Source organism: Phoxinus phoxinus (genome assembly GCF_949152265.1).
Source record: "Phoxinus phoxinus genome assembly, chromosome: 13".
NCBI lineage: Eukaryota > Metazoa > Chordata > Actinopteri > Cypriniformes > Leuciscidae > Phoxinus > Phoxinus phoxinus.
In genome coordinates, this window is record NC_136888.1 from 565,039 (window position 1) to 590,647 (window position 25,609).

The following is a 25,609-nucleotide window of genomic DNA, read 5'->3' on the forward strand; positions in this document are numbered from 1 at the left end:
CACTAAGTCTACTTTTTCCATGGATAATTTTGGCTGCCCTTGACCGATTCAAGCAGTCTTTTGTCCTTTTGTGCAGTCAGAGAAAAGTCCTTACATGACAGGTCACAGTTCACAGATATTTGAAGTTCATTTTTGATGAGCTCTGTGCTGCATCTGTTTCTTGAGTCTGACCATTTAATGGTCATCAGAGAGAAAATCCTCTCTACAAAGGCATTTGAGCCTGGCACACTGAGGATAAATGAGACAATCCTGAACATGTTGATCAAGTTGGCTTTCCCTAGAATTTGGAAAACTGTGACCCACTTCTCACTGGTGGATTTTGTGGTATCCTGTGAGGCTTTCTTTATTTCTTCCTTACTAGCACAAAACTCTTCATAGAGTTGGTCCATACTCACAGTCTCTGTCATTTTGAGGGCAACCACCACCTGCTCCAGGTCAGTGAAGGAAAGCTCCTTATGTAGGCCAATTGGTTTCAGTTTCATCATTACATTTTCTGGTGAGAAATCAAACCATTTGTCAATATATGCAATGACAGAGTCATAAAACTTCAGAAAGTCACATTTTTGCTTTGATCTCTGTGCTGCTGACACTTGTTTGTCCATCAGCTGCTTGGTCTGGTATCCAAAAAAGCTGTCTTCTTTCCGCTGAAGCATCTTCAATTTGAATTTTTCCACCTCCTCGTAAACATCTGTGATGCAGAGCTTTGTTTCTTCCAGCTTTCTAACGAGTGTGTCAAACACACACCCCACGTTGTGGAAAAAGCACAGATAAATCTCAGCAGCTGCAGTTTTTTCTTCGTCCTCAAAAGTCCTCCTCAGTGCCAAAGGACAGGTCTCCCCAAGGGACCTGAAGTATGAGGTGAGAGCTGGCCAGCTCTGCAGGAGACGATCAACAGCTGGATGAAGAGACAACCATCGCGTGCACACATGACGCAGAATTTCACGCCACTCAATGGCAAAAAATGCACGCAGTTCCTCTCTTCTGGAAGCAGATACTGAGAAGTGGCTGTAGACCTTTAAAACCAGCGACTCAATGTCCACTGAGAGCTGATCACAGGCGTGCTTGCAGGCGTTATGAGCTATATGAGCCGGGCAATTAGCTTTCAAAATGCGACTGTTGGCACTGCTCAATAACTGGTAAACAGAGTGGTGTTTTCCAAAGTTAACATTCGCATTATCTGCCGCATATGCTGTGATGTTTTTTATATCCAGTTCATACATTTCCAGGCAGTTCATCAGAGCTCGATGAATACCATTTGCAGTTTCATCACTATCTTCGTAAAAGTCAAGTAACTTGCACTGCACTCCATCAGAGACAGAAAAATATCTCACGCACACAGGAAACATTTTTCTATTTCCCTTGTTTGAGGCATCGGTGGCAACAGAGTAAAACACAGGCTCACCTTCAGATGGAGACAGATCATTCAGGATATCCCGCACAGTCTTTGGTCCTAAAACATTCATTGTGATCATCTCTGCTTTCGTTCTCCCCAAGCGCATCTTCTTCACAACATTTGAGTCTTGAAACAAAGCACCGTTTAGCTTAACAAGACAGTCGTTGCTGTTGTAACTGAGTCCATGTTTGACGGTGTGATACACGTATGAGGCTTCGCTTGCCGCTATTTTGTCAGTTTCCACAGTAGTTACCCCGAAGAATCCACAGATATTGCTTGCACCTTTAGCTAGTGTGGCCTTCTTGTGCATTTCTGTGGAAGCATGTTTAGTCAAGTCATTCTCACCTCCATGGGCAACTGAAAATTCCCTGCGACATAAAGTACAGAAGGCTTTTGTTGAGTCACCGCTGACTGGCTTAATCCATATATTTTTTACCTCCCAATTTTTATTGTAGCTGCACAGTCTTTTCTTTTTTGCAGGTTTATCCATATTTTATCCACATGCCAAATCGATTATCGACTTTTTTTGTGTGTGTGTGGAGGAATTGGCGCATTTACAACAAATACTGATGCGCGTGAGAGGAGGGGGGCTGTGATTGGATGATCATGATAGGTTAGGTGTGACGTGTTGGGTGTGTGTGTCTGTCAGCGACGGTGATCATTCTCAAGTGTCGTGATCAGCCCTGCTCGCTGCTGTTGTATCAGTGGTTAGATCAGCGTAGTAGTAAAAAACGGGACAAGTGAGGTCCCGTACGGGACAAATCAATTAGGCTCAAAATACGGGACGTCCCGCCTAATTCGGGACAGTTAGCAACCCTACTTATATCCTACATCACTGTGGCGAGGGGGGCGTGGTTCAGCGCGGTCTGTAGCGGGAGAGAGAGAAAGGAGGCGAGCGGTACGTAAGTAGGTCAAGTGCAAATGACGAACACCTGTGTCTTGTTGCAGTAATTGGCGTGGAGAGACCGGTTATAAGCCGCTACAACGGAGAGTGCGAGGAGAGAGAGGGACTGAGGACTCGTACACAGCGCAGGTTCTTCAGAGTGGAAAGAGTTTTGTCTTGGCAGTGGAAAGAGTGTGCATCTAAGTGGAAAGAGTGATCCTGTGCATGTATGGAAAGTGCTGTAGCGAGGCTACGGTGAAAGCGCTGTGTGCGCACCTTTTGTTTATTTTGTTTAAGTTGATTAAGTACAAGTCCCAGTCACGCTGACTCCGTCCTCTTCCTGCCCAAAACCCCTTGAACCTCATCACAATCACATATTTAGATTTTGGACGTCTGGTCACTTTATATCTTATATCAGAATATTATATTACTGTTAAGCCTACTATGAATATTAAAATATGCCGAACCATGTGTTCTGTATCATAGCTAAACGAATGACCTTTGCAGAAAAAACCCCGCGTGAAGATCAGTTGGGTATTCAGTGAGGTGTGATTAGTTAAATGCGCTGACAGCTCATTGCTCCTGCCATACAGAATACACTGAGTGGAGCGAGTGACCGGTTTAAGATGGCGGCCCCACGGCTCGACCGCGCTATAGGCAGTAGCGGTCGATAGGGCGTCTATCTATATGATGTCTATGTCAAAAATGCTCTTCAGAAACCTACGGGTGACGTCACGGACACTAAACGTCCATATTTTTTTACAGTCTATGACCAGATGCAGTTACTCAGATCTTTTTACTTGCATTTACTCAATTCATAGAGTATATCTCAGTCATTTCACAGCTTTCAAATTTACTCAGGTTTTTTGAGTGTAAAAATGTTTCGCCAAATTTTTTTAGTAAATCATAGTTGAACTTTTTAGAGTGTAGTGGTGTGGGGTGTGTGTGTATTACATGCAATAAAGGTGAAAACTGTGTAGCACGTAAAACTCATTTTTGCGTAAAAATTGAACGATAAACACAATGCGTGCGAAAGAGACACATTCATGAGATCAGGTCTGATCGCCTTGAGACTGTATAGTGCATAACACATTAATATAGCTTCTGTGTGTGTGTGTGTGTGTGGTCATTATTAAGAACAGTACTTGACTCATATCTGCTCTGTCTAGACGGTCCAGATAATGATTGGAGTGGTGATTTTTTTATTTGGTATCGTACGCACCCCCTTCTATGACCCATATATCTCTGTCTTCAGTGGCATCACCTACTGGGGATCCATTATTGTAAGTTTCATTTAATGGTTCTACTTTAGAGACTCTCTCTCTTTAATGTCCAGAATGAAGTGTGAAATGTCTTGTTTCTCTCAGTTCATCAGTGCTGGATCTCTGTCTGTTGCTGCGCAGAATAAACTGCATCTGTGTGTGGTATGTACATCATGTGCTGAAATCTGTGTGTGATAACTTTATTCTGCCACATTGTTTCTAATGTATTCAAACACTATTATTACTCAAGAAACTGTGTGATTGAAACATTACAAGCTGTCAATCATCTAGCAGCCGTCCAGATATCATCATCTGTTATCAGCAAAGCCTGTAACCCGCATGTGCTGTTGGGGTCGTGGGAAACTGCAAATGATCTTCGCTATAATATTAAAAAACTAAAATTATCCCTTCATCTACATGGCATGAAACTTGACTTTTCTCACACTGACTATATCTACACAGAATGTTTTTAAATGGTTTCTGATTGTATGTTAGTTTAAAAAAAAAAAGTCCCACTCAGGATGTTTTGGGCTCTGTAGACACCACATAGGAAATGAATATGGTGTGTGTGTGTGTGTGTGTGTGTGTGTGGGGGGGGGGGGGGATGGGGGGGATGGTTCAGAACACAAATACACATAAATGACCATGGCAACACTACAACACATCCACATGTGCTCATCCCCAGTCCCTGCCATCGAGTGATCAGTGATTAGTTTAATGAAATTGAGAAATGTAGATCTCCTATAAAGCGATTTTTACATAACATTTTGCTATTCTGTCAAAATGTATATATAAATGATTTTTTTCATTTATATATGTCGTATCTTTTCTTCCTTAACAAGCAGTAATGACCACTGACGACTTGATTTAAAGTAAAACGAACTGTTTACTGAAGTTCACGAACAGGATTCCACATTGATACAGCGCACACACATGAACTCAATCACTTTTCTTTCATCTCTTTTTCTATATGCGCGCTCTCGCCCACTATGCATCATGGGTAGACTTTTCTTAAAGCTGAACAACCTTGTAAATGACAAAACTGTTTCTGTTATTATTAAAGATAATGAATTCAACATTTCTATTCTAATTAATTCACAACATCCTCCCCCCATGAACAAATGTTCATCAACTTAAATCTCTAATGCATAAAGCAATTGAACGGGTCTCTTTAACACAGTCCTTGTGGATGTGCGAACAGCACAGGATCTAACTTTGCCATCTCGGCCTGGAAACAGCAATTTTTCCTAATTTCCAGGTTTGTCTCGGCATGTTGGCATCTCCTATGAGAACAATGTCACCCATCTTCAACTCAGTGGGTTTCTGTGTGTTGCAGGAATGTGCAGATTTCAGGTCCAGTAAATATTCCTTCCTCCAGCGATTCCACAGGTTGGTCATGAGTCGGTTCCTGTATCTCCATCTTTTTGTCATATCCTCTTTACTCACAGTGGGATGATCATAGTCTGCCGGAAATGGTTTTGGAGGCAGTGAAGTGAGTCGTTCACCCACCAGGAAGTGTGCTTGTGTTAGTGGCTGCGGCTCGTCGAGCTCATTGTGGACAAAGGTGAGGGGTCTGGAATTCAGTGTGGCCTCTACTTCTGCAAGGAGTTTAGACATTTCTTCAAAGGTGAGCGATGCCTGTCCTAGCACCTTCATCAGGCTCATTTTCACAGACCTTACAAGCCTCTCCCAAAATCAACCCCACCAGGCTGCTCGTTCTACAATGAAACGCCAAGTGATGCCCTTCCCTGAGAAGTATTCCAGAATTTGTGGATCTTTGATGGCTTTCCACAGCTCACTAAGGTCTTGGTTTGCTCTCTTAAAGGTTTTGGCATTGTCTGAATATATGACCTTGCACAGCCCTCTTCTGGAGACAAATCGCTTCAGTGCTAACAAGAAACTTTCTGTTGACTGACTTGAAACCAGCTCCAAATGCACTGCTCTAGTGACAGCACATGTGAACAGAGCAACATAAGCCTTGCATAGTGCACGATCATTCTTCACATACAGCGGACCTGCAAAGTCTATGCCAGTTACTTCAAATGGGGGTGTCTCTGATATTCTGTCTCGTGGTAATGGAGCAGTGTCCTGCTGTGCGGGCTTTGCTTTAAATCTTTTGCACACCGTACATTTTGACAGAATAGTTTTCACAATTTGTCTTGCTCGCAAAATCCAGTATCTGCTTCTAATTTGCACTAGTGTGTCTCTCAGACCAGAATGCATGATAAATTCATGATTGTGCTGAACCAGCAGCTCACAATATCTGTCTTTGCTGGGCAGAATCCATGGATGTTTTTCTCTGTAACTAAAGTCTGACTGTTGCAGTCTGCCTCCAACACAGAGCAATTCATCTTCACCAATGAAACGGTTTAGGTCTCTGATTTTTGAATCTGCGTTCAGGGTCTTACCAGCTTTCAGCAAACTGATTTTATGACTAAAGCTGCTATCTTGTGTCACCTTTACCCAGTACTTCTCAGCCTCAAACATTTCATCAGCAGTCAACTCACCTCGCATCTTGGAGCTTGAACTTGCATTGTGCACAAACCTCTTGATCCAAGCGGTGACTCGCAGAACTCGCTTCAGCTTACTGTACTTCAGTAAATCCAGCACAGGCTCCATTCCCTTTTCGTCACTGCCGCTACTGAGTTGCACGATCTGCTGACCTTGCTTTAGCTCACTAGTCACATCTTCATCGCTTTGGTCTTCATCGCTCTCTTCCAATAGACTCGTGCAGTCAGAAATGAAGGTCCTTTCCACCACAGTTCACTTTCCTTCAGGTTAGCTGCAGTCTGACCTCTGGTGGGAAGGTCTGCAGGATTGAACTTTGAACTTGCCTTTACAGTGAGACCACATTGCAGGATTGGTTAAAGACTGGATTTCTGACACTCGGTTTGACACAAACTGTTTCCATTTGTGAGCTGGACTGCGAATCCACTGCAGCACAATCATCGAATCCCTCCACATATAAACTTGATTGAGCTCCATATTCAGAGGCTTTAACAGACTGTTTCCTAGTCTTGCTCCAATCACTGCTCCCATCAGCTCAAGACGGGGCAGTGAGATCTTCTTCAGGGGGGCTACCCTGGACTTTGAAGCAACAAGGGCATGTGGTCTTTGCTCCATCATCAGCTACTCGCAGCAGGTAAGCAACAGTACTATAAGCTTTCTCGCTTGCATCACAAAACACATGGAGTTGATGTGCGTCGTGTCTGTGCACTGATTTTATTCCATACCAACGAGGAATGTGTATGCGGTGGATCTGTGGAAGTTCTGAACACCATCCTTGCCATTCTTGTGCAAGATCTGTGGGCAGCTCCTCATCCCAGCCGAGGCCTCGTATCCACATCTCTTGGAAAAGGCATTTCACTCGTACAGTGAATGGGGTAAGAAAGCCTATTGGGTCGAATATGCGAGCAGAGAGCTTTAGAACACTTCTTTTATTATTCTCTCTTTTAGCTACAGCATCCAGGAATGCAGTCAGGTCAAAGACGAATTCATCCGTTTAAGTTCTCCATACCAAGCCTAGTACCTTCAGCACTGATCCATGCGTTTCCGTCTCCTCTGCAGGTTCACTCATTGTTGTCTTCCATTTCTCCTTTAACCCTCTGGAGTCTAAGGTGTTTTTGGGGTCCTTGAGATGTTTTGACATGCCCTGATATTTTGTATTTTTTTTCAGTTGCTTATAAACATATTAATGGCAAAGGTGTAATTACACTGTATTTAGCACGAACATGGCTATCATAATATGTGAGCAACATGTATGTACATGTTTGCATTTTTGAGAGAATATTATTTATGCGTGGTTATTCAAAAAACTCAAACTTAAATTGTCTGATATAAGACCACAAACGACCAACTTCACATATTCCCACAATACTTTTGACTAATGGAGGTTGTCGGCTAGAGTTTTTACTTTAAAATGATCTGAAAATCATCCGGGCTAATCGTTCACATTAAACAATAGATTGATTTAAATTTTGTAAGACACTTTTTGTTTGGAAAGGCAATATGCAGGTGGGCATGAATGATCCAACAAGGTCATGAATAATGTCCTCATTCACACCTGGAGACAAAGACCTGCTAATGCTGCATACTAATGAGCCTTTCATTCAGGTGTCACTGAGCCACAGGAAAGAATGCAAAGACAACACACACACACATATATATATACATACACACACACACACATATATATATATATACACACACACACACACACACATACATATATATATATATATATAACTACATAATTGGTTCAGAGTTGGAAACATCTTGAAAAAAGTGTATTTTTCCACAAACTGTGTATGCTTGCAAATTGTATAATATCCAAGGTAAACATTTCTAGTAATTGTGCAGTTAATTCTCATTAGTATTTTCAGAAAGTTTTGGATTATGTAGGCTATCCTTTCCCCAAATTTGTCACTAATAAAACACAAAAATAATTTAAAGAGAAGGCTTATATTGACCTTTTAAGATTTTGTTTGCACCTTGTAAATTAGGTTTTGATGTGGCAGTACAAACTTTATAATCTATCCAAAACGAAATGTTGTCTTTCATATTTCGTCTGTAACATATTGTCTTTTATAGGCTAATATATATTAGCCTATAGCATAAATGTTAATTTGCAGTTTAATATGTTGCTTATACAAAGACAAATTTTATTTCAACGTATTCAGTCGATTTTTACTCATCTCAGTAGGCAATATAGATAGTTTCATTCACACACAGACACGCGCGAGCTGTAGTAGCTAAACAACACATGCGTCTGTGCCGTTCATTCATTCAAACACAGAAACGCGATTCAAATTTAAACAGTCTTTTGCGGTTTACAGACACCATTTCATATCGCGATTAGAACAAAGCACTTACTGATGATCTGCAGCAGGATCCGTTGTTAGGCTACTCCAGCACGTTTGAGGTAAAATTTCCAGAATTATCACGATATTATTATTCCTCACAGCGAGTGTGTTATCCAGCTGTTGTGGGCGTTGACTGGTTTGCATGTGTTGCTTCAGATCTGCGTTTGAATAGCGGCGCGCTCTCGATGTAGCCTGGCTAACGCCAGACCCAATTCTCGTTGAGACTTGGGTCTGGGAACCACATGTTCATTTTCTCGTATTTGAGGCGTGGTTTACGAATGCGCCGGCGCCGTTTATTGGGTGCTAAGAATGTCTATCAAATGCGCCTGTACGTAGCTCATAGCCAATCGTTTCCATACGTTTGACGTATGTAGAGAAATGGTTTAACGCCAAACGCTGCTCTTTTTTCTAAATCAAATTGCGATCTAAACTACTTAAAACAATATATAAGGCTGCATCAAAAGGTAGCTTCGCGTCTGCTGCCATGTTGACTCCATAGATATAAACAAACTGCTTAGTTGTGTCGCAAAGATGTCGTCATCGTCTTGCTGCTCCCTCCCCGTTCTGTGATTGGTTCCCTAAACGAGGCGAAAATCAGGTCCATGGTTTCCAGACTGCCTTTCAGCCTTTCAGCGAGAATAAAATTGCGCTGCGCAAAGGCAGTCTGGGGAAACCCAGGCTACTCTCGATGGGCGTGTCACATTAGCAGAGTAATGAGCTGCCAGAACGATAATGAGACCGGCTGATCTCTCGCTCTTTATATATAGATTACATAAACAGAGAATATTTATTTTAGTTTTGAATTAGATAATTTAAAACTACACACTTAAATGATTATAGAGATATATATCTCATGTCTGAGTGAAAAGTATTCGCTGAGTTTTGTTTGAGTTTAGAGACGTGCTTCAGAAAAAAAGTTCACGGAGACGCATAAAGCACTCCCTGTTTACTTTCTTTATTTTACAAAAGCACAATGTTTTATTTCGATTGTAAGTGGACACATAAAAAAGTAGACATTTAACAGCTTATTTTTTTCATATTTCTTAAGGCTGTATGACCAAAACTGACGGAGTATTTTAGGTCTATTTTGCTGCTATGTAAAAAAAAAACGAGCAAAACGCGCCCGCGCGTTTGCCGACCTCAGAGGGTTAATGCAGCACAGTTGGTTGTCCACTTGCAAAGGTCCATGCCAGCTGCAGACATAATCTCCCTTGCACCAGTAGTTATGGAGAAGGCATTTTCGACATCACTTGCACTTGAGATTAAGTCATCAACATAAAGTGATTCTTTCATTATCTTTACTACCTCAGGAAGTTGGTCTTCATATTCCTTCAGATGCTTTCTCACTGTAGCTGCCAGGAGGAATGGGCTGGTGGACACTCCAAACACCACTCTCGTCATCCGTAGCACACGCAGATTCTCACCTGCGTCTTCATGGGGTGGTGCAGTGAGCCAGAGGAACCGCACTGCATCTCTGTCCTTCTCAGCAAGAGAAATCTGCAAGAAAGCCTTCTTGATGTCTGCGGTAAATGCAATCTCATTCAGTCTGAATTTTATGAGTATGCTGAGCAGATTTGGATTCAGGTTAGGACCAGTAAGTAGACAGTCATTTAGTGATGGAAAGCCAATGTCATGTGATGAAGCATCAAACACTACTCTGAGCTTTGTCGTTACCTTGTCTTCCCGAAGAACAGCATGATGAGGCATGTAATACTTTACGGCGTTTGGAGATGATCCATCCTCCATCACGTCTTCGACGATGCCTTGCTCAAGGTAATCATTCACAACTACATTATATCTGTGATACAGCACTACATCTGACTGCAACTTTCTTTTGAGTCCTTCAAATCTTTTCCTTGCGATTCTGTAGTTATCTGGGAGATCTGGTTTGTCAGGTCGCCATGGCAGCTCAACTTCATATCGCCCGTTTTTGTACTGAGTTGTTTTTTCAAACATGTGAAGAGCCTCCTCTTCCTCAGGGCTGTCTGTCTGCTGCATGGTAATGCCAAGGGACTCTATTTCCCAGAAGGCTTTCAGACGTTCTGAGACCAGCGTGTCTTATTTAATTTGAATGTGCATGCATGCTGTGTCAGAAACACTGGACATTGTGACTGGGCCCTGCACTGACCATCTAAAAATGCTCTCAATGGCCACAAGTGCGTCTGTGATTCTTTCCACTTGGCCTGATACTATATGCCAATAATAGTCTGCACCAATCAGCATAGACAACTCTGTATCACAAGTGCTGGGGTCTGGGTAGTCTGCCAACTGCAAGCCTTTTCGTTTCAACTCTGCTTGGATGTGCTCACCTGGAATCTTCATCACAGCACTGCACACTTGGGGAGTCTTGAGCGCTTCTACTTCCACCTTCTGCTCTTTGTTCCAGATACTTTGCAGAACGACTTTCACTGTGTTGCGCCTTGATGTTACTGGTGCTGCAGAGCCGAAAGTATGAAGTGTTGTGGCAAAAATTCATCAAACAAACATCACTGCGTAAGGGAGACTCAGAGTCAAATTATAAAATTAAAGTATTTATTCTTGCAAGAATAGGAGCAGTCTAGTACACAGTTGTTACCCTGTGCAGAAGAGTGACCCACCCCCAGACAGACTGAACCAGCTTTTATCTAAGATTCAAGGTCTTCTTCTTCAGAGCCCTCCTCCCACAGTAGTTTTCCATCCAGTGGTTTTCCATAGACAAGGAAGCCATAACACTAGTTTAGATTCGTCACTAAGCCCCCCCCCCTACATCAAATGGTCTTCTGACATCTAGGTCAGAGGTTGTTCGTCTGTTCTCTGGAGTGTCTCTCCCTTCTGCCTTCCCAGGTACATAAAAAGAATCTTCTCTCACTACAAGTGAGAGTCACACATGTGACATTCTTTGAATCATCTATATTTTACTAAAGATCAGTGAATATCATAAAATAGCCACTACACTCCTCACTTTTTATCATTATTAATCAAACATAATAATAATAATAACAATAATAATAAAATGCAAGTTCAAGTCATTACATCACACATCATAAAAGATCATTCTCCTTGAACCTGTGAAGAAAAAGTTTAGAATGAAGAAGCATAAGGCTGTTTTTGTTGGGGAAAGCCCCATTAATTATTTAGCAAGCAAGTAAACAATTTACTAATGCCGGGCTCACTACCGCAGTCACACTAGTAAGGAAAAAGATTATAGCACAGTAGGAAAACAAACAGATAATAAATAAATAAATAAATAAAAATAAAAAAATAAAATAAAATAAATAAAAAAATCCCTCAGTTTCAAACCCTGTCCTTGTACGCCATCTCGTAACACGGATGACTGCTACTTTTAACCCTCTTCACATATCAATCGTTCTCAAAAAGAAAAGAAAACACCAACACATTAAACTGTAATCTCTACTTGAATCATCTGCATAATTTTGTTCATCATCATCATCATCCAGATAGACTGTCATTTTCAATTGAACAGACATTCCAGTTTTCTCACATTCACCCATGAATAACAAAATTATCAGAATAACACATACAATCATAACTCCTACACATTCAACATTTTCCCCATATCCATTTCCCTAACCATATTTTGTTCTTTTACTTTTAATTCAATCAGGCAGTGGTTCTACTTGATAAGCTTCAATAATCCCTATAATTTACATGAATTAATAGATCTTCTCTTCCTCAAAACATTTGCCTTAAATATTTTCTAATGAATCAGTAACCAATCAAATCATTTGTCATATACCAATATCAATACTAAACCCTATTTTAATATAATCAGATAAAATCCTCAAAATCATCACAAAACCACATTCTTAATTCATTAGTTGGCCAACATCCTCTCGCCCCATGGACTAATGGGATGGTTGCGGCCTGTTGGTGTAGGTGAGCGGCTTGGACCCAGGTGTCACACTGATCTCCTGAGATCACAACCACACCCCCACCGGAATGAACCACTTCCTGCTTGCTGTCACCTGTGAATGGAGACTTTAAGTATTTTGTTAGTGACTGCTTGTCTTTCCCTCGTCCCTTTTGGTGTGACCTGTGGAATTTTCACCATCTGTTTACAAATTGAAACATATTATCATTAGACATTTCTTGCTTATTACAGTCAGAGTCCTTTTCCCCTGAAAAACACATATCGTTCACAAGTCAGTATTCATACATTTGGAAAAACAGAATCAGTTCAGCTTGATGCAATCCATCCTGACATTCTGCAACAGGAAAATTTTAAAGTTATGCTCTGCCATTATTTCATTGGGCACATTTTACCCTGTCTCCCAATCCTGCATGCTCTCTGTAAAGCAAAACAAATTTTCGAGGTTATCGTCAGATAGTAAAGTACGTAGTTTCCACGGCCTTCGATGTCCTGGCGTTTCCTGTTGAAACAATCCAGACAGCAATTTTGTTAGGCAGAAGAATGGCTTCTTTCAGGGCTTTTACCCAATTACCCCTAAATAAACCATATTTGGCAATTGTTATACCATCCCCCTTTTGATGGTCGACACAACTCGATCATCAATTTAACATAACATTTAACATAGTGTCTTCAGACAAATTTCCTCCAGACATCTTTCTCTGTCTCTGAAACAAAAATATTACATTCTTCACTTAAAGCCACAATTTCATTTTCTTATCGAAGTATTTGAAGGCCAACGGCCCTCAGTCTCACTGCGTATCCTGCTTTTTTCCCTGTTGTTTTGTCTCGCGACCATTTTTAAAAGTCATCAGTAGTTTCATCTCGTCAGGTCGTGCTGTACAGACTTGGTCAATGTCAGTCAAAAAAACATTCTCCTCTTGTTTACGATAATCATATATGGCTCTCTGCATAATTTGATATTGACTTAGCCAATGTGTCACATCTTTGTTGTTGCTGTCAAATCTATAACATCTTCTTTTATTTCAACCCATGATCTACAACTCCACAATTCCAATTTATATAAATACCTAAACTTATCCAAAAGTAATTCAAATCCACATCATAAATGACAAAAGTAATTACTACCAGACGGAGCGTGATCTTAAAGCTCGTCCCATGTTCTCTATCATCTTCTCATCAGATTCACTCAGCATTTGCCTTTACAATTTGTCACTTGCCTTAACACATCTGTAATGAAAAAAAAACACTCTCCAGAGGTTAAAGACACAACATACTCACTATTCAGGCGGAATAGCTGCCCTAAACTAACACAAGACATAAAGTGCTGTCCCCATCACACACACTTATGCTAGACACACATACAGCATGTTAACTGCTCATTTACAATGTTCGCTTTTTTTTATATTAACTCTAAAAGTATAATATTTAAGGTTTAAATAAGATTTAACCTTCACATCTTTCTGTAGCTTTTATATAATTTTACATGGCCTTTCAAATGTTCTATCTGTTCATTATTCATTTTGTCCCTTTAGAAAAGTCAGCTGCTTTGTTTTGGTTCATTATCATTATTTTGTTTAAGCTTGCCTTACCATGCCTGATAACAGAAAGACAAACAGAGTACCAATCCCTTCCTCCACTCAGCAGTCTCTCTTACACAAATAATATTTTCAAACAGCCTCCTAAGACTGAAACTAAATAGCTTATTGTCATGACAGGCTAAGATAACAGCCTTCTGACATTGAATGAAAGAGAGACTCTGAGGCCTTCAGGACTTGGTACACTTTTTTCTCATACTAAACATTCTCTACTTTAGCTACTTTATCTTTTAATTCTAGCCCAGTTTAAGACATCTTTGCCAGCAATTACATACGTTTTCAATATAAAAATAATTTTATAGTTGTCTTTTACTCTTATATCAGGAAATTTCGACATTACAAATTTTCCACTCATATGAGTCTGCCACACTGGCAGTTTCAGTCAAGTCCCAAAGCTTATCTTTTGAAACCAAAACATCATCTTCTAGCTCCTTCATGGTCAACACCAAGCTGTTTGTTTAAACAGATCCCTTTCTACAAAATTGTTTTTACATTTAGCAACCCAGTGCTACTGCTTCTGCTTATTTGATCTTAAATACAAGTAGTTATTCTATTTCTCAATAACGTTTCATTATAACATCTCAATTTTAGTTGTCAGATTCTCAATTACAATCTGCAAAAAAAAAAAAAAAAAATGTTTAAGCGTTTCATTAAAAGACAATCATCTTTTTAGTTACCTTTACAAATATTTTCCCTATCTGTAATTCTACATTTACTGGTACTTTAGTTATTTTCCTTTTAAAAGGATTTCCTTACGACTTAAATCTTTCAACTTTCTTTTCTCTTTCAATCTACTTACGACTTCCATCTATCAACTTTCTTTTCTCTTTCAATCTACTTACGACTTCCATCTATCAACTTTCTTTTCTCTTTCATTTACTTAGCACATTCTTTTCACTTCCCTTAGCCCTGCATTCACATTCTTGGTTCTTTCTCAGACGAAAACTTTAATATCGTCATTCAAATCCTGTTCTACTTTCAAACCCACATTAATCCACGTCACTTTCACATTCCATCAACTTTCTTTTCTACCTTTCTGAGTGGTCATTTACAGTTACTGCTAAACGCAGCTGACCACAATTAAAACATTCTCTGTCCCCTTGCCTATAGTTCGATTACCTTGAGCTTTCTAGCAGCTCCAACTTACTGCACACTTGAAGCAGTGTGTTCCAATCAGTTTGTAAACACAGCTGATAAGCAGTTCTCTCTATTCTTTGACAGTCCACCAGTGGCGGATTCTATCACACAAGCCAAATCATAATCTTCATCATTATTGGCAGAACATTCATTTTCATAAACTGCACGGAAATGCATAAATTGTTTTAACAAAGTTTTCACAAAGTTTCTGTTTAACTTTAACACTTGTCCAGGGAAATTATCCCCGACCCATAATTTCCTTTATAAAACAGACAATGTCTTTTGCCTTCAATGACTTAATATCAACAAAATATCCGACATTTTACATTATTGAATTCCAAAATATGTCTTTACATCTCTCTAATTCGGTATTATTATCACCAACACTGATTACAATAGCAAGTACACATTTAACATCCGGAAGCCGGGCTGAATAAGCATGCGCTGTTGCTGTACTCCCAGCATAGCTGGAGTCTTTAGGTTCAAAAGATAATGGTTGTCAAACCAAAAATAAACATAATTTCACTCTTTATTTTACCACTAAAATATAGAATTGTTCCCCATTTTGCTTAATGAAACATTCATTATCTTTATTTCATGTTAATCCCTGTTAATCATACTCAATACCTTATCATTCATTATCTTTAATCTGAACCTCACTTTTCATACCATTTCTTAATCTGACTTAACAGGCGTTCATAAATAGTTCCATAAATTTTATCAGAAATGTTATTTTCATAACATACCTTTTCTACAGTTGTTTTCTTCTCAAAATGGTTAGTCTGCACTCTGCAGATTCAACAAGTATTATCATTACTGTCTCTGTCCCCCTTATCCTACTTACTGTTTTTACAGAAACCAAAATGTCATATTACTCAAATCTCAATCCTTCACAAAGAGGATCAACTTTTGTTACAAAAAAAATCTTCTGACATCTAATGTCATGCATCCATCTAATGGATGAAAAATAAAAACCCTTTTATCAGTTATATTCAATCTTACTATATGGCAATACATTCTAGCCAACTCTGTTCTCTTTTATCTGCTTCAAGCCAAACAACTCATTGTCTTTTCACTCTTTTACACACGTTGAACACAGACACAACAACCTTTGTTTCTCACTGCCCTGTTCAACTGATTCCCGCACCATCTTGTGGCGCTCAATATCATACATTTCTGCACTTAATTTTTATCTCATTTGACAAAACACCGGTGTACCAAATTTCGCAAGCTTGCTTTTAAAACATCCCCATACTTTGGCTGTTTTCACTGTCTTCTGTGGATTTTCCTTTGCGCGCGTTCTCTTTATTTGTCAGACGTCTCTGAAACAAACCCGATCTTTTCTTTTAAACCCAAGTCGGTTGGGTTCGCACTATTAGTGCTTCTCCTAATTATGGTTTACCAAAAATCTGTTACGATTTTCTTGGCTCCCCCAATTAGTCTCACCCAAAAATAACTTGCTCCGTGGTGGAACAATTAATTTTCAGGTACCTATCTGTAAGAAATGTTTTGGTCTGTCACAGTTCTCAATTAATTCCAGATTATTTATCTGCTTGAAATATCTTGTTCTGTCACAGACCTCAATTAATTTCAGATCCTTACCACAGAAAACAGTTCCCAGCCAATATGGTTCAATTTCACTCTTCCCCCAATTAAACTGAATTTAATTACCTTACTCAGAGATGTTGTTCTGTGCCACCTTGAGTTCTTTTGATTTCCAGTGGTCGATCCTCCCGGGGCTCTGACATCGGCCGGCCTCTCTCTCTCAAGTTTACGAGGTAGAGCTGGAACTTACTCAGTCCAGGTGGCCAAACACCGTCCGATCTCAGGTCCAGGAGGCATCGTCCAAGGAATCCCACTTCTGACACCAAATTGTTGTGGCAAAAATTCATCAAACAAACATCACTGCGTAAGGGAGACTCAGAGTCAAATTATAAAATTAAAGTATTTATTCTTGCAAGAATAGGAGCAGTCTAGTACACAGTTGTTACCCTGTGCAGAAGAGTGACCCACCCCCAGACAGACTGAACCAGCTTTTATCTAAGATTCAAGGTCTTCTTCTTCAGAGCCCTCCTCCCACAGTAGTTTTCCATCCAGTGGTTTTCCATAGACAAGGAAGCCATAACACTAGTTTAGATTCGTCACTAAGCCCCCCCCCCTACATCAAATGGTCTTCTGACATCTAGGTCAGAGGTTGTTCGTCTGTTCTCTGGAGTGTCTCTCCCTTCTGCCTTCCCAGGTACATAAAAAGAATCTTCTCTCACTACAAGTGAGAGTCACACATGTGACATTCTTTGAATCATCTATATTTTACTAAAGATCAGTGAATATCATAAAATAGCCACTACAGAAGAGTGAACGTTTCTTGCTTTGTCACAGGCAATTTTAAAGCTCTTACTGTGTTCTCACTGATGAAGCTTCTCTGACTGCCCCCATCCAGTAAGCAGCGAATGCTTTTACGTCCACCAGGTCCTTCTGCCCATGCTCTTACAGTCTGAAGAAGCACAGTGGTCTGTTTATTGGGCTGCATCTTAAAAGAATGTGAAGTAAATTAAGAAACTACATAATCTTTGTAGTCAGCGTCTGAAGTGTTTATTATTTCCTTTATTTAGCCAGGAGTTCACATTGAGATATTTCTATCTCTTCTTCCAGTGAGACCTGGTCAAGACAGCAGCACATCAAGTTTCACATATAAAATAACAGTCAGACAACACCACATTGCACAATAATCGTAAAACTAAAGTAAAAACAAATCAATTGTAACATTTACAAGTGTCTGTTAAAACATTTTGTAAGAGACATTTAAAAGTGCTTAGGGTTGGAAGTACATCTAAGTTGAGGACATTTTGCAGTTCATTCCAAGCCCAAGGAGCATAAAATGAAAAAGCGCCTTTGCCGAATTCTGTCGATACCCTTGGGACTTTTAGTTGAATATGAGACCCTGACCTAGTAGAGTAAGTGTTTTTGTAATAATTAAGAAGATTTGAAATATAAAAAGGTAATTTCCCTAACAGGGCTTTTGCGATAAATAAATACATATGTAACTTTCTCCTTTGATGTAAAGGTAACCATGATAGGGAAGCATATAGAATACAATGATGCATCCGTGATTCTGCTCCGGTGATAAAACGTAAGGCTCCATGATAAACAGAGTCTATTTTTTTAATAGCAATGTAGCTGCGTGCATATATAAAAGATCACCGTAATCGATTATTGCTAAAAAAGCACTCTCTATTATTTTCTTTCGGGCCTCGTAGGGGAAACAATATTTTAATCAATAAAAGAAATATAATTTTGGCCTAAGCTTCTTCAACAACTTGTTGATATGTATGTCAAACGCCAATCTTTCGCCCAACCATATGCCTAAATATTTATAGGAACTTACTCTTTCTAATGGTTGACCTTTTGAGTTTGTAATTATCTCATCAGTTAATTTAGAGCGACCTCGGCCAAAAATAATATATTTCGTCTTTTTCGAATTTAAAACCAATTTTAACTTTAGCAGTGATTGTTGCAGAATATGAAAAGCATCCTGAAGTTGCTTCATTGCTTGGTTTAAGGATAATGCAGTAGAATAAATTATTGTATCATCTGCATACAGGTGTAGTTTAGCAGAGTCTATTCCATGACCTAAATCGTTAATATAAATAGAGAATAAGAGAGGGGCTAAAATAGATCCTTGAGTAACCCCAATATTTACGTGAAGAAATGGGGAATTGTAATTTTCCACGGAAACACACTGTGTACGATCTAAAAGATAATTTTCAAACCAATTCAATGCTGCTTCACTGAGGCCTATAGACGCGAGTTTCTGTAACAATATTGTATGATCAACGGAATCGAAAGCCTTTGAGAGATCAACAAATAAAGCAGCACATGACTTTTTGCTGTCCAACGATGTTATAATATCGTTTGACACTGACATGGCTGCAGTAATGCAGCTATGTCCGGATCTAAATCCTGACTGATAATCATGAAGAATGTTATTATCAGATAGGTATTGTTTCAATTGGTAATTTATTAATGATTCGAATACCTTTGCTAAAACTGGCAATCTAGATATGGGGCGGTAATTATTTGGATCTTCAGGATCTCCGCCCTTTAATAAAGGAGTTGCAGTTTTCCACGTTTTGGGTATAATATTGGAGACAAGGCTTAAATTAAATATATTCGCTATAGGCTCTGCTACAAGATCAGCTGCCAATTTTAATAGATAGGGCTCAATTTAATCTATTCCTGCCTTTTTTTATATATATCTAATTTTAATAGAGCTTTATGGACCAGAGCAGTAGTAATTGGGACAAAGTTAAATAATTGTGAAGAGCTAAAATGAGTAGGTCCGGCAATTTCATTACAGATAGTAGCACCCGAATTAAAAGAATCAATGAAAGAGCCCGCTGAAATAAAATAGTTGTTAAAAGTATCTGCAATTACTTTGCCCTTTACCACACTTAATTTTAAGATGATCTGGGAATTTAGGAGACAAGTTCGATACTGTAGTAGACTTGACTAATTTCCAGAACTTTGTGGGATTATTTATATTTTCGTTTATTACAGACAAATAATAATCACGTTTTGCATCACGTTTGTTTCTCCTGTCTCACACACAGCACTATGATGTCTACCTCCACACACATTACAGCACACCTTGGCCTTACAGTATCTTGCAATGTGCTTCGGCCCAAGACAAACAAAGCATCGTCCCAGTTTCATCAATTTTCCTTTTCATGCAGCAATATCAGTTCCTGGACACAGTTCTGTTTTGTGAGCTGCACTGTCACAGAAAAGACAGTTCTGTATTCTTTGACTGGCGGTTTGCAGTACTGCAGCTGACGGCATGTGATGCTTTTTCAGCTTCATTTCAGTTGGTGTGTCTGGTCTTTTAAATGGTTTGTGATAGCTCTGGTTGTCTTTGGAATGGCCTGGCTTAATCAGTTGCAAGGCTCTTTCTCTGCTCAGAATCTCTTTCTGTAGAAATTCCATAACTTCTGAGACCTTCCATTCATCACTGGTTCCTCTCTGACGACTGTACTGGAGAGCAATGTCGTCTGGAATCATCTGTAGCAGAACAGGGCACAGCCGGCTGCCGTACGCCTCTGATGCGACACCCAGCGATTCTAAGCTACGGATCTGTACTTCACATTCATCATAAAGTTGTCTCAGAGCACTGACATCGTGTGATTTCTTTACTAGGCAGAGATTCAACAACTTGGTCATATGCGCATTAATGAGCAGATCCTTTCTTCCGAACCGGTTCTGAAGACGATCGGTTCTTCTTTGCCAACCTCTGTTTCGATGTCTTGCAAAAGTCTCGTCGTGGATCCGCGTACAGCTCTCCGTTTTCTGAGTAGTCTTTCAAGTCGCTCCGCCATTTCGGATGTTGCCTGCAAGTTATCCCGGGTTTTTCGGCACCAAAGAATGTCGTATATTTTCTTCCTTAACAAGCAGTAATGACCACTGACGACTTGATTTAAAGTAAAACGAACTGTTTACTGAAATTCACGAACAGGATTCCACATTGATACAGCGCACACACATGAACTCAATCACTTTTCTTTCATCTCTTTTTCTATATGCACGCTCTCGCCCACTATGCATCATGGGTAGACTTTTCTTAAAGCTGAACAACCTTGTAAATGACAAAACTGTTTCTGTTATTATTAAAGATAATGAATTCAACATTTCTATTCTAATTAATTCACAACAATATATGAACCTCTCTTGATATGATCCTCTCTAAAAGAATATGGACTAAAAGGAGATCTGACTCATTATCAATTTACAGATTTAAAAACCTGCAGTTCAGGACATTTAATAAGTGTACACCTTTATTATTACTGTCACCTTTCACATGTCAGCTTCTTCCCCTGTAGGTGAAAGCTTCTCTTATAATGAACGTGTTCAGCGCCATAACTGCAGGGACAGCCATTGTTCTGATGTCCATAGAGATAGGACTGTTTTCCCATCAAAATTGGGTATGGCTATGATTATTCTTCTGACATCTGTTTAAATTTGAAGGTACTAAATGTACAATGTACAATACTATATTAATGTAATCAGTTTAAATTAGTTATTTTCTTTAATTGCTGTTTACAGAAATGACAACTGTCATCATTTACTAATTGAAACACTAATTTTACTGATAAAGATTGTGCTTTTCAGTCTTTTCCATACAGTTATAATGACTAACGACTGGAAATTGTTCTTCAAATGACACAAAACGCATCAAAGAAGTATCATAACAATTAGAAAGTAGTCCGTGTGACTTGTGCACTGTTTCAAATGTTCAAACGCAATATGATGACGGTTTATATGTAGTATAATATTAACTTTTAGAGCCTCACTCAATATAATTCATGGATATTATTTGTAACCTACTTTTATTTGATCTTGTTGAATATTTTTTAGAGCTATGATCTGGGGATTGTTGGAATATTGCTGGTGTTCTCCATTACTCAGTTCATCATCTCCATCTGCATCTCAGCATCTGCCTGCAAAGCCACATATAACTCAGACTCTACAGTGGTCAATGTGGCACTAAACCAGGTAAACCATTTAGTGGAAATTATATAATAACCATAACCAGGGTGGCAGTCCGTTTTATCCCAACAACCAATAGTTTTGTATTTAGGTAAATTTAGGTTAGAAAGCCACAACCAAAGGTAAAGCTATCAGAATGGAACGAAAATATAATGCGACCAGAAAATGTTCAATTGTAAACTGCCTCTTACCTCATCGCTGTAAAACTAGGACAATCTACCACAATGACATGTTATATTTTTTAATAAACTATATTTAGTCTTGTATTGTTGAAATAGTCATGCTACATAGAAAACAACTAATGTACTACTCATTAAAAACAACAACTGCACACCGTATGGAAACAATATAGGAACCAAGGGTCAATCCTACTTCATTGTAAACTACAGCCTTGTTCCTCCTGCTAGACTGCTGAAGTGGTGACAGTGCTTTCCCCACATTCCCACTCATCACAGTACAGCCTATAAACATATTTATATGGTGTGTGGACCTTGTTAGTAAAATTAAACCCGATATGAGTCTTGTGTACTAACATTTCTTATCTGTAACTTCCCAGGGATACTGATTCACAGTGAGGAGATCCTACCAGCCAAAATTAGGGATTAATATCTCATATTGTTGCATCTGATGAATATTTTTTGAGAATTGAGAATTAAGAATTCAAAGTACACCAAATAAATGGTTTGTTGATGCAAATCCCCCATTGTGTCTCGTGTGTCTTTTGTTTTAACCTTGAAGAAAAAAAAAAACCTACAACAAGCAGGGAGAGCAGCAAATCCAGGAAACCTAAGGTACCCAAAAAGCAAATGAGCAAAGCACAGCTGCCAGACTAAAGACTCTAAAGATGTGTCTAATTTCCCATCTCATGATTTTTCTTTTATGTGGTTTGGCCTATGTGTCTATTCTCTTTTAAACTCTTTTGGATTAATGTTTCAGACTAGCATACTGTCTATGGTTAACAAAAATCATATGTGTGGCATGTTTAGTCTCTATAAACTCCAATCTTCGTCCCCCATTTGGTAATTTACATTACATTTGCTAACTTTGTGATGCATTATTATTATAAGAATCTTGAAGATTATTTTGTTAAACACCCAATGAAATTACACGTTTAAAGGCCTGCTTGAAGGTCGTAAAGAAATTCCCTCCAAACGTCTTATTGGCTCACACCCCATCCAGAGGCTGTGACATCTTCACGCTTTAAAAATCACTGATCACAAGATCAGCGTCTCTTAGTCTCTTAGTTCCTTTCTGAAATTCTAATGTGAAGATGATGCTGAACTAGAATTCCCCCAAGGACCCCCAAGCTTGTGCCAGGCTGCGGCCTTGTCTTTCCATTCACCAAAGATCCTCTGACTCACACTGACACTGGTTCTCTCTCATCAAGACAACATCAGTTATGAGGTGTGGAGGAGATGAACCCATATGCAGACCGTATGCAAATAAAACCCACAAGGGGTCAAAACATAGACAGAACAAGAGTGACTAAACTAGATAACTAGACAATAAACAAACAGCAAATACAGTATCAGAACCCCCCCCCCCCCCCACGACATATTAATGACATATCAAAAATAACATACAAGGAAGGGGAGGCGGAGGAAACACAGGGTTCATGGATGGTGGTCCAGGGTGGATGGGAGGACTGGGGGTCTTCGGAATACGGGAAGAGGGCTTAGGGCGAGGAATCCGGGAAGACTTGGATGGAGACACATGAGGAGAGGTCCTGGGGGAAACAGTCCGGGACTTAGTGGTGACAGGGGTGGCCGGGAAAACACACAGGGCTACTGCAGAAGTTGGTGCAGCAACAGATACCGACACAGAGGATACAGAAGGCGGCGAAACAGGAATCCTGACCGGGGGAACAGCAGGTAATGGAACAGAGAGAGAACTGCATGTCAGAATTGATCAGAGCTTGCCTCAATACTACTACTGTTCACTTCCCGATAGGTGGAATCATTGGGATGGCCGAACGATAGGGAAGGAAGAGGAGGACACTGGGGAGGAAGTTGGTTGTCTCGCCAGTGGAGGCAAGGGTTGTCCCCGACGTCTTGGTGAGTGTATACCTGTTCGGGCAGGGCGGCGGCCGTGTGGAAAAGCCGGGGGCTCTGGTCCGATGCCGGGCGGAGAAGGAGTGGTCCTAGGGCCGGCAGATTGCGGCTGAGTTACAGAAGGAAGTTGGTCTCGTCATCGGACAGGAAGAGCAGGAGTTGCGACATAGTAGCAAAATGGGCGAACCATATTCTGATAAACTGTCAACGAACAGAGACTTCTGCTGTATATATACTTCTTATCTTGTTAATTGTGTTGATTAACTGAATGTGCTCCCCCCCAAACTTTGTTAATAAAACATAATTTAGTTAATGTGTGTATGTTGCATTATCCCAAATGTTTCCAACAATGTTAAATCAAGAGAAATCCACCATTTACACCAGTAAAGTGATCTGTATTATTTCATTACTTGTCAATGACGTCATATCCTTGAATAATCTTGTTTTTCAGATTATTCATCTGGTATTTTGATCATGGACACAGATATCACACTGTTGACGGACAGCACCTAAATAGTTTATTGTTAGGAGTCAGGTAAGTGTTCTTTGAGGGAATGATGAGACCAGACAATGGTGAACTGCAGTGGGAAGAGTTATATAGTGCTGGATGATGATCAGTGAAGATTGGTGACAGGTGACAGTGATCTCTGTGATTGGGAAGTGCATGCAGGTGAGGGCCAGGGAGGATGATGGGAAATGTAGTGAGGAGGTGGTGACTAGCTGGTGACCGTGACAGTACCCCCCCCCCCCCCCCCCTCCCTCCCTCCCGGTAGGCACGTCCTCGCGCTGTAGATGGAGTCTAGATATAGTCTTCATCCGGAGGGTGAGCAGGGTATGCAGACTCCAGGGTGGTGCCGGCAGCATGGGAGACCAGGGCGGAGCAGGCTGTGCTGACGGACAGGGCAGAGTCGGTTGTTCCGGTGGCGACTGCCGTTCGTGCGGCCAGGGAGGAGACAGCAGTTCGGGTGGCCAGGGCGGAGCCTGCATTTCTCGCGGCCAGGACGGATCGGCCTTCGTGGCCTTTCCGTGAGAGTCCTGCTTGGCCACTATGGCAGGGGACCTATAGCCGTAAGGTCCCGTAGGCGTAAACCACCCATGAATATTGAGTGTTTCACACCTGAGAGAGACAAAGACCCTCCCATAATGGCCCTATTAGGGGCTCTCAGGCACTATCATTATGAGGAACCTTGCACAAAGAATGAGGAGATTTTAAAAATAATGGCTTTTTGATTGTTTGGATTTATTTACAACACAACATAATCCAAAGATAAACAACAAATGGCAAAAAAAGCACATTATTTAACACACTAAACTAAAGACAGAGACTTAACCAGTCACACACCTTTGTGCCATTCCTGAAACATAGTACATACCTATCATTTCCAAGGTGTTTGATTTTTCACTTTACCTCCTCATGCTCATGTTGAAGTCAGCAGGACTGGTACCTAAAAAAAAAAATAATAAAAAAAGCTGTGAACATGCTGATATCAAGAGAAATTAGGGCTGCACGATTTTGGGAATACATTTTAGATTTGTTCTGCTTAAAATAGCTTTTTAAAATTTACAAAATACACATACACATATATTATATATATATAATGAACACCAGGTTTGTTGTGCCTTGTAGGCATATACGTGACGGGCTGCATAAAATAATAATAACAATAACAATAGTATAGCAGGCATAGTTAAAAAGGAACACTACACTAGAGAAGAATATATTGATTATCATATGTTACTTCAAATGTTTACAATCGATATGACGTTATAAAATCAGATTGGAGTAAAAACCATGAAACCTAATCATGTTTGGTGCATTTTGCTTATCAAACGCACGTCGTGCGACTGACTCAAACTCACAGCGCGTGCAGAGAACATTCACTGAAGCATCGAGCAACAGTTCAATGGCAATGTGAAGTTTATGCAACAATAACACTAATATAATTCAGAATTATTTCTTACCTTAAAATCGTTCTTGTCTTCAAATTGCGTTCTTCTTCTTCTGATGTAAATCC

At 39.9% G+C, this 25,609-nt stretch overlaps 1 protein-coding gene across 1 annotated transcript in view; it reads left to right on the forward strand.

The window, feature by feature from the left end:
• LOC307009491 (membrane-spanning 4-domains subfamily A member 15-like) overlaps positions 1-21,192 on the forward strand; it is a gene marked incomplete at its 3' end in the record, with an annotated part of 53,669 nt that extends 32,477 nt beyond the window's left edge. The window contains exons 3-6 of the mRNA XM_079633283.1: positions 3,446-3,559; positions 3,644-3,700; positions 20,877-20,978; positions 21,166-21,192. Of these exons, the coding sequence (XP_079489409.1) occupies positions 3,446-3,559; positions 3,644-3,700; positions 20,877-20,978; positions 21,166-21,192 (300 nt within the window). The remainder of the gene's footprint in view (positions 1-3,445; positions 3,560-3,643; positions 3,701-20,876; positions 20,979-21,165) is intronic.
• Between the last annotated feature and the right edge of the window lie 4,417 nt (positions 21,193-25,609).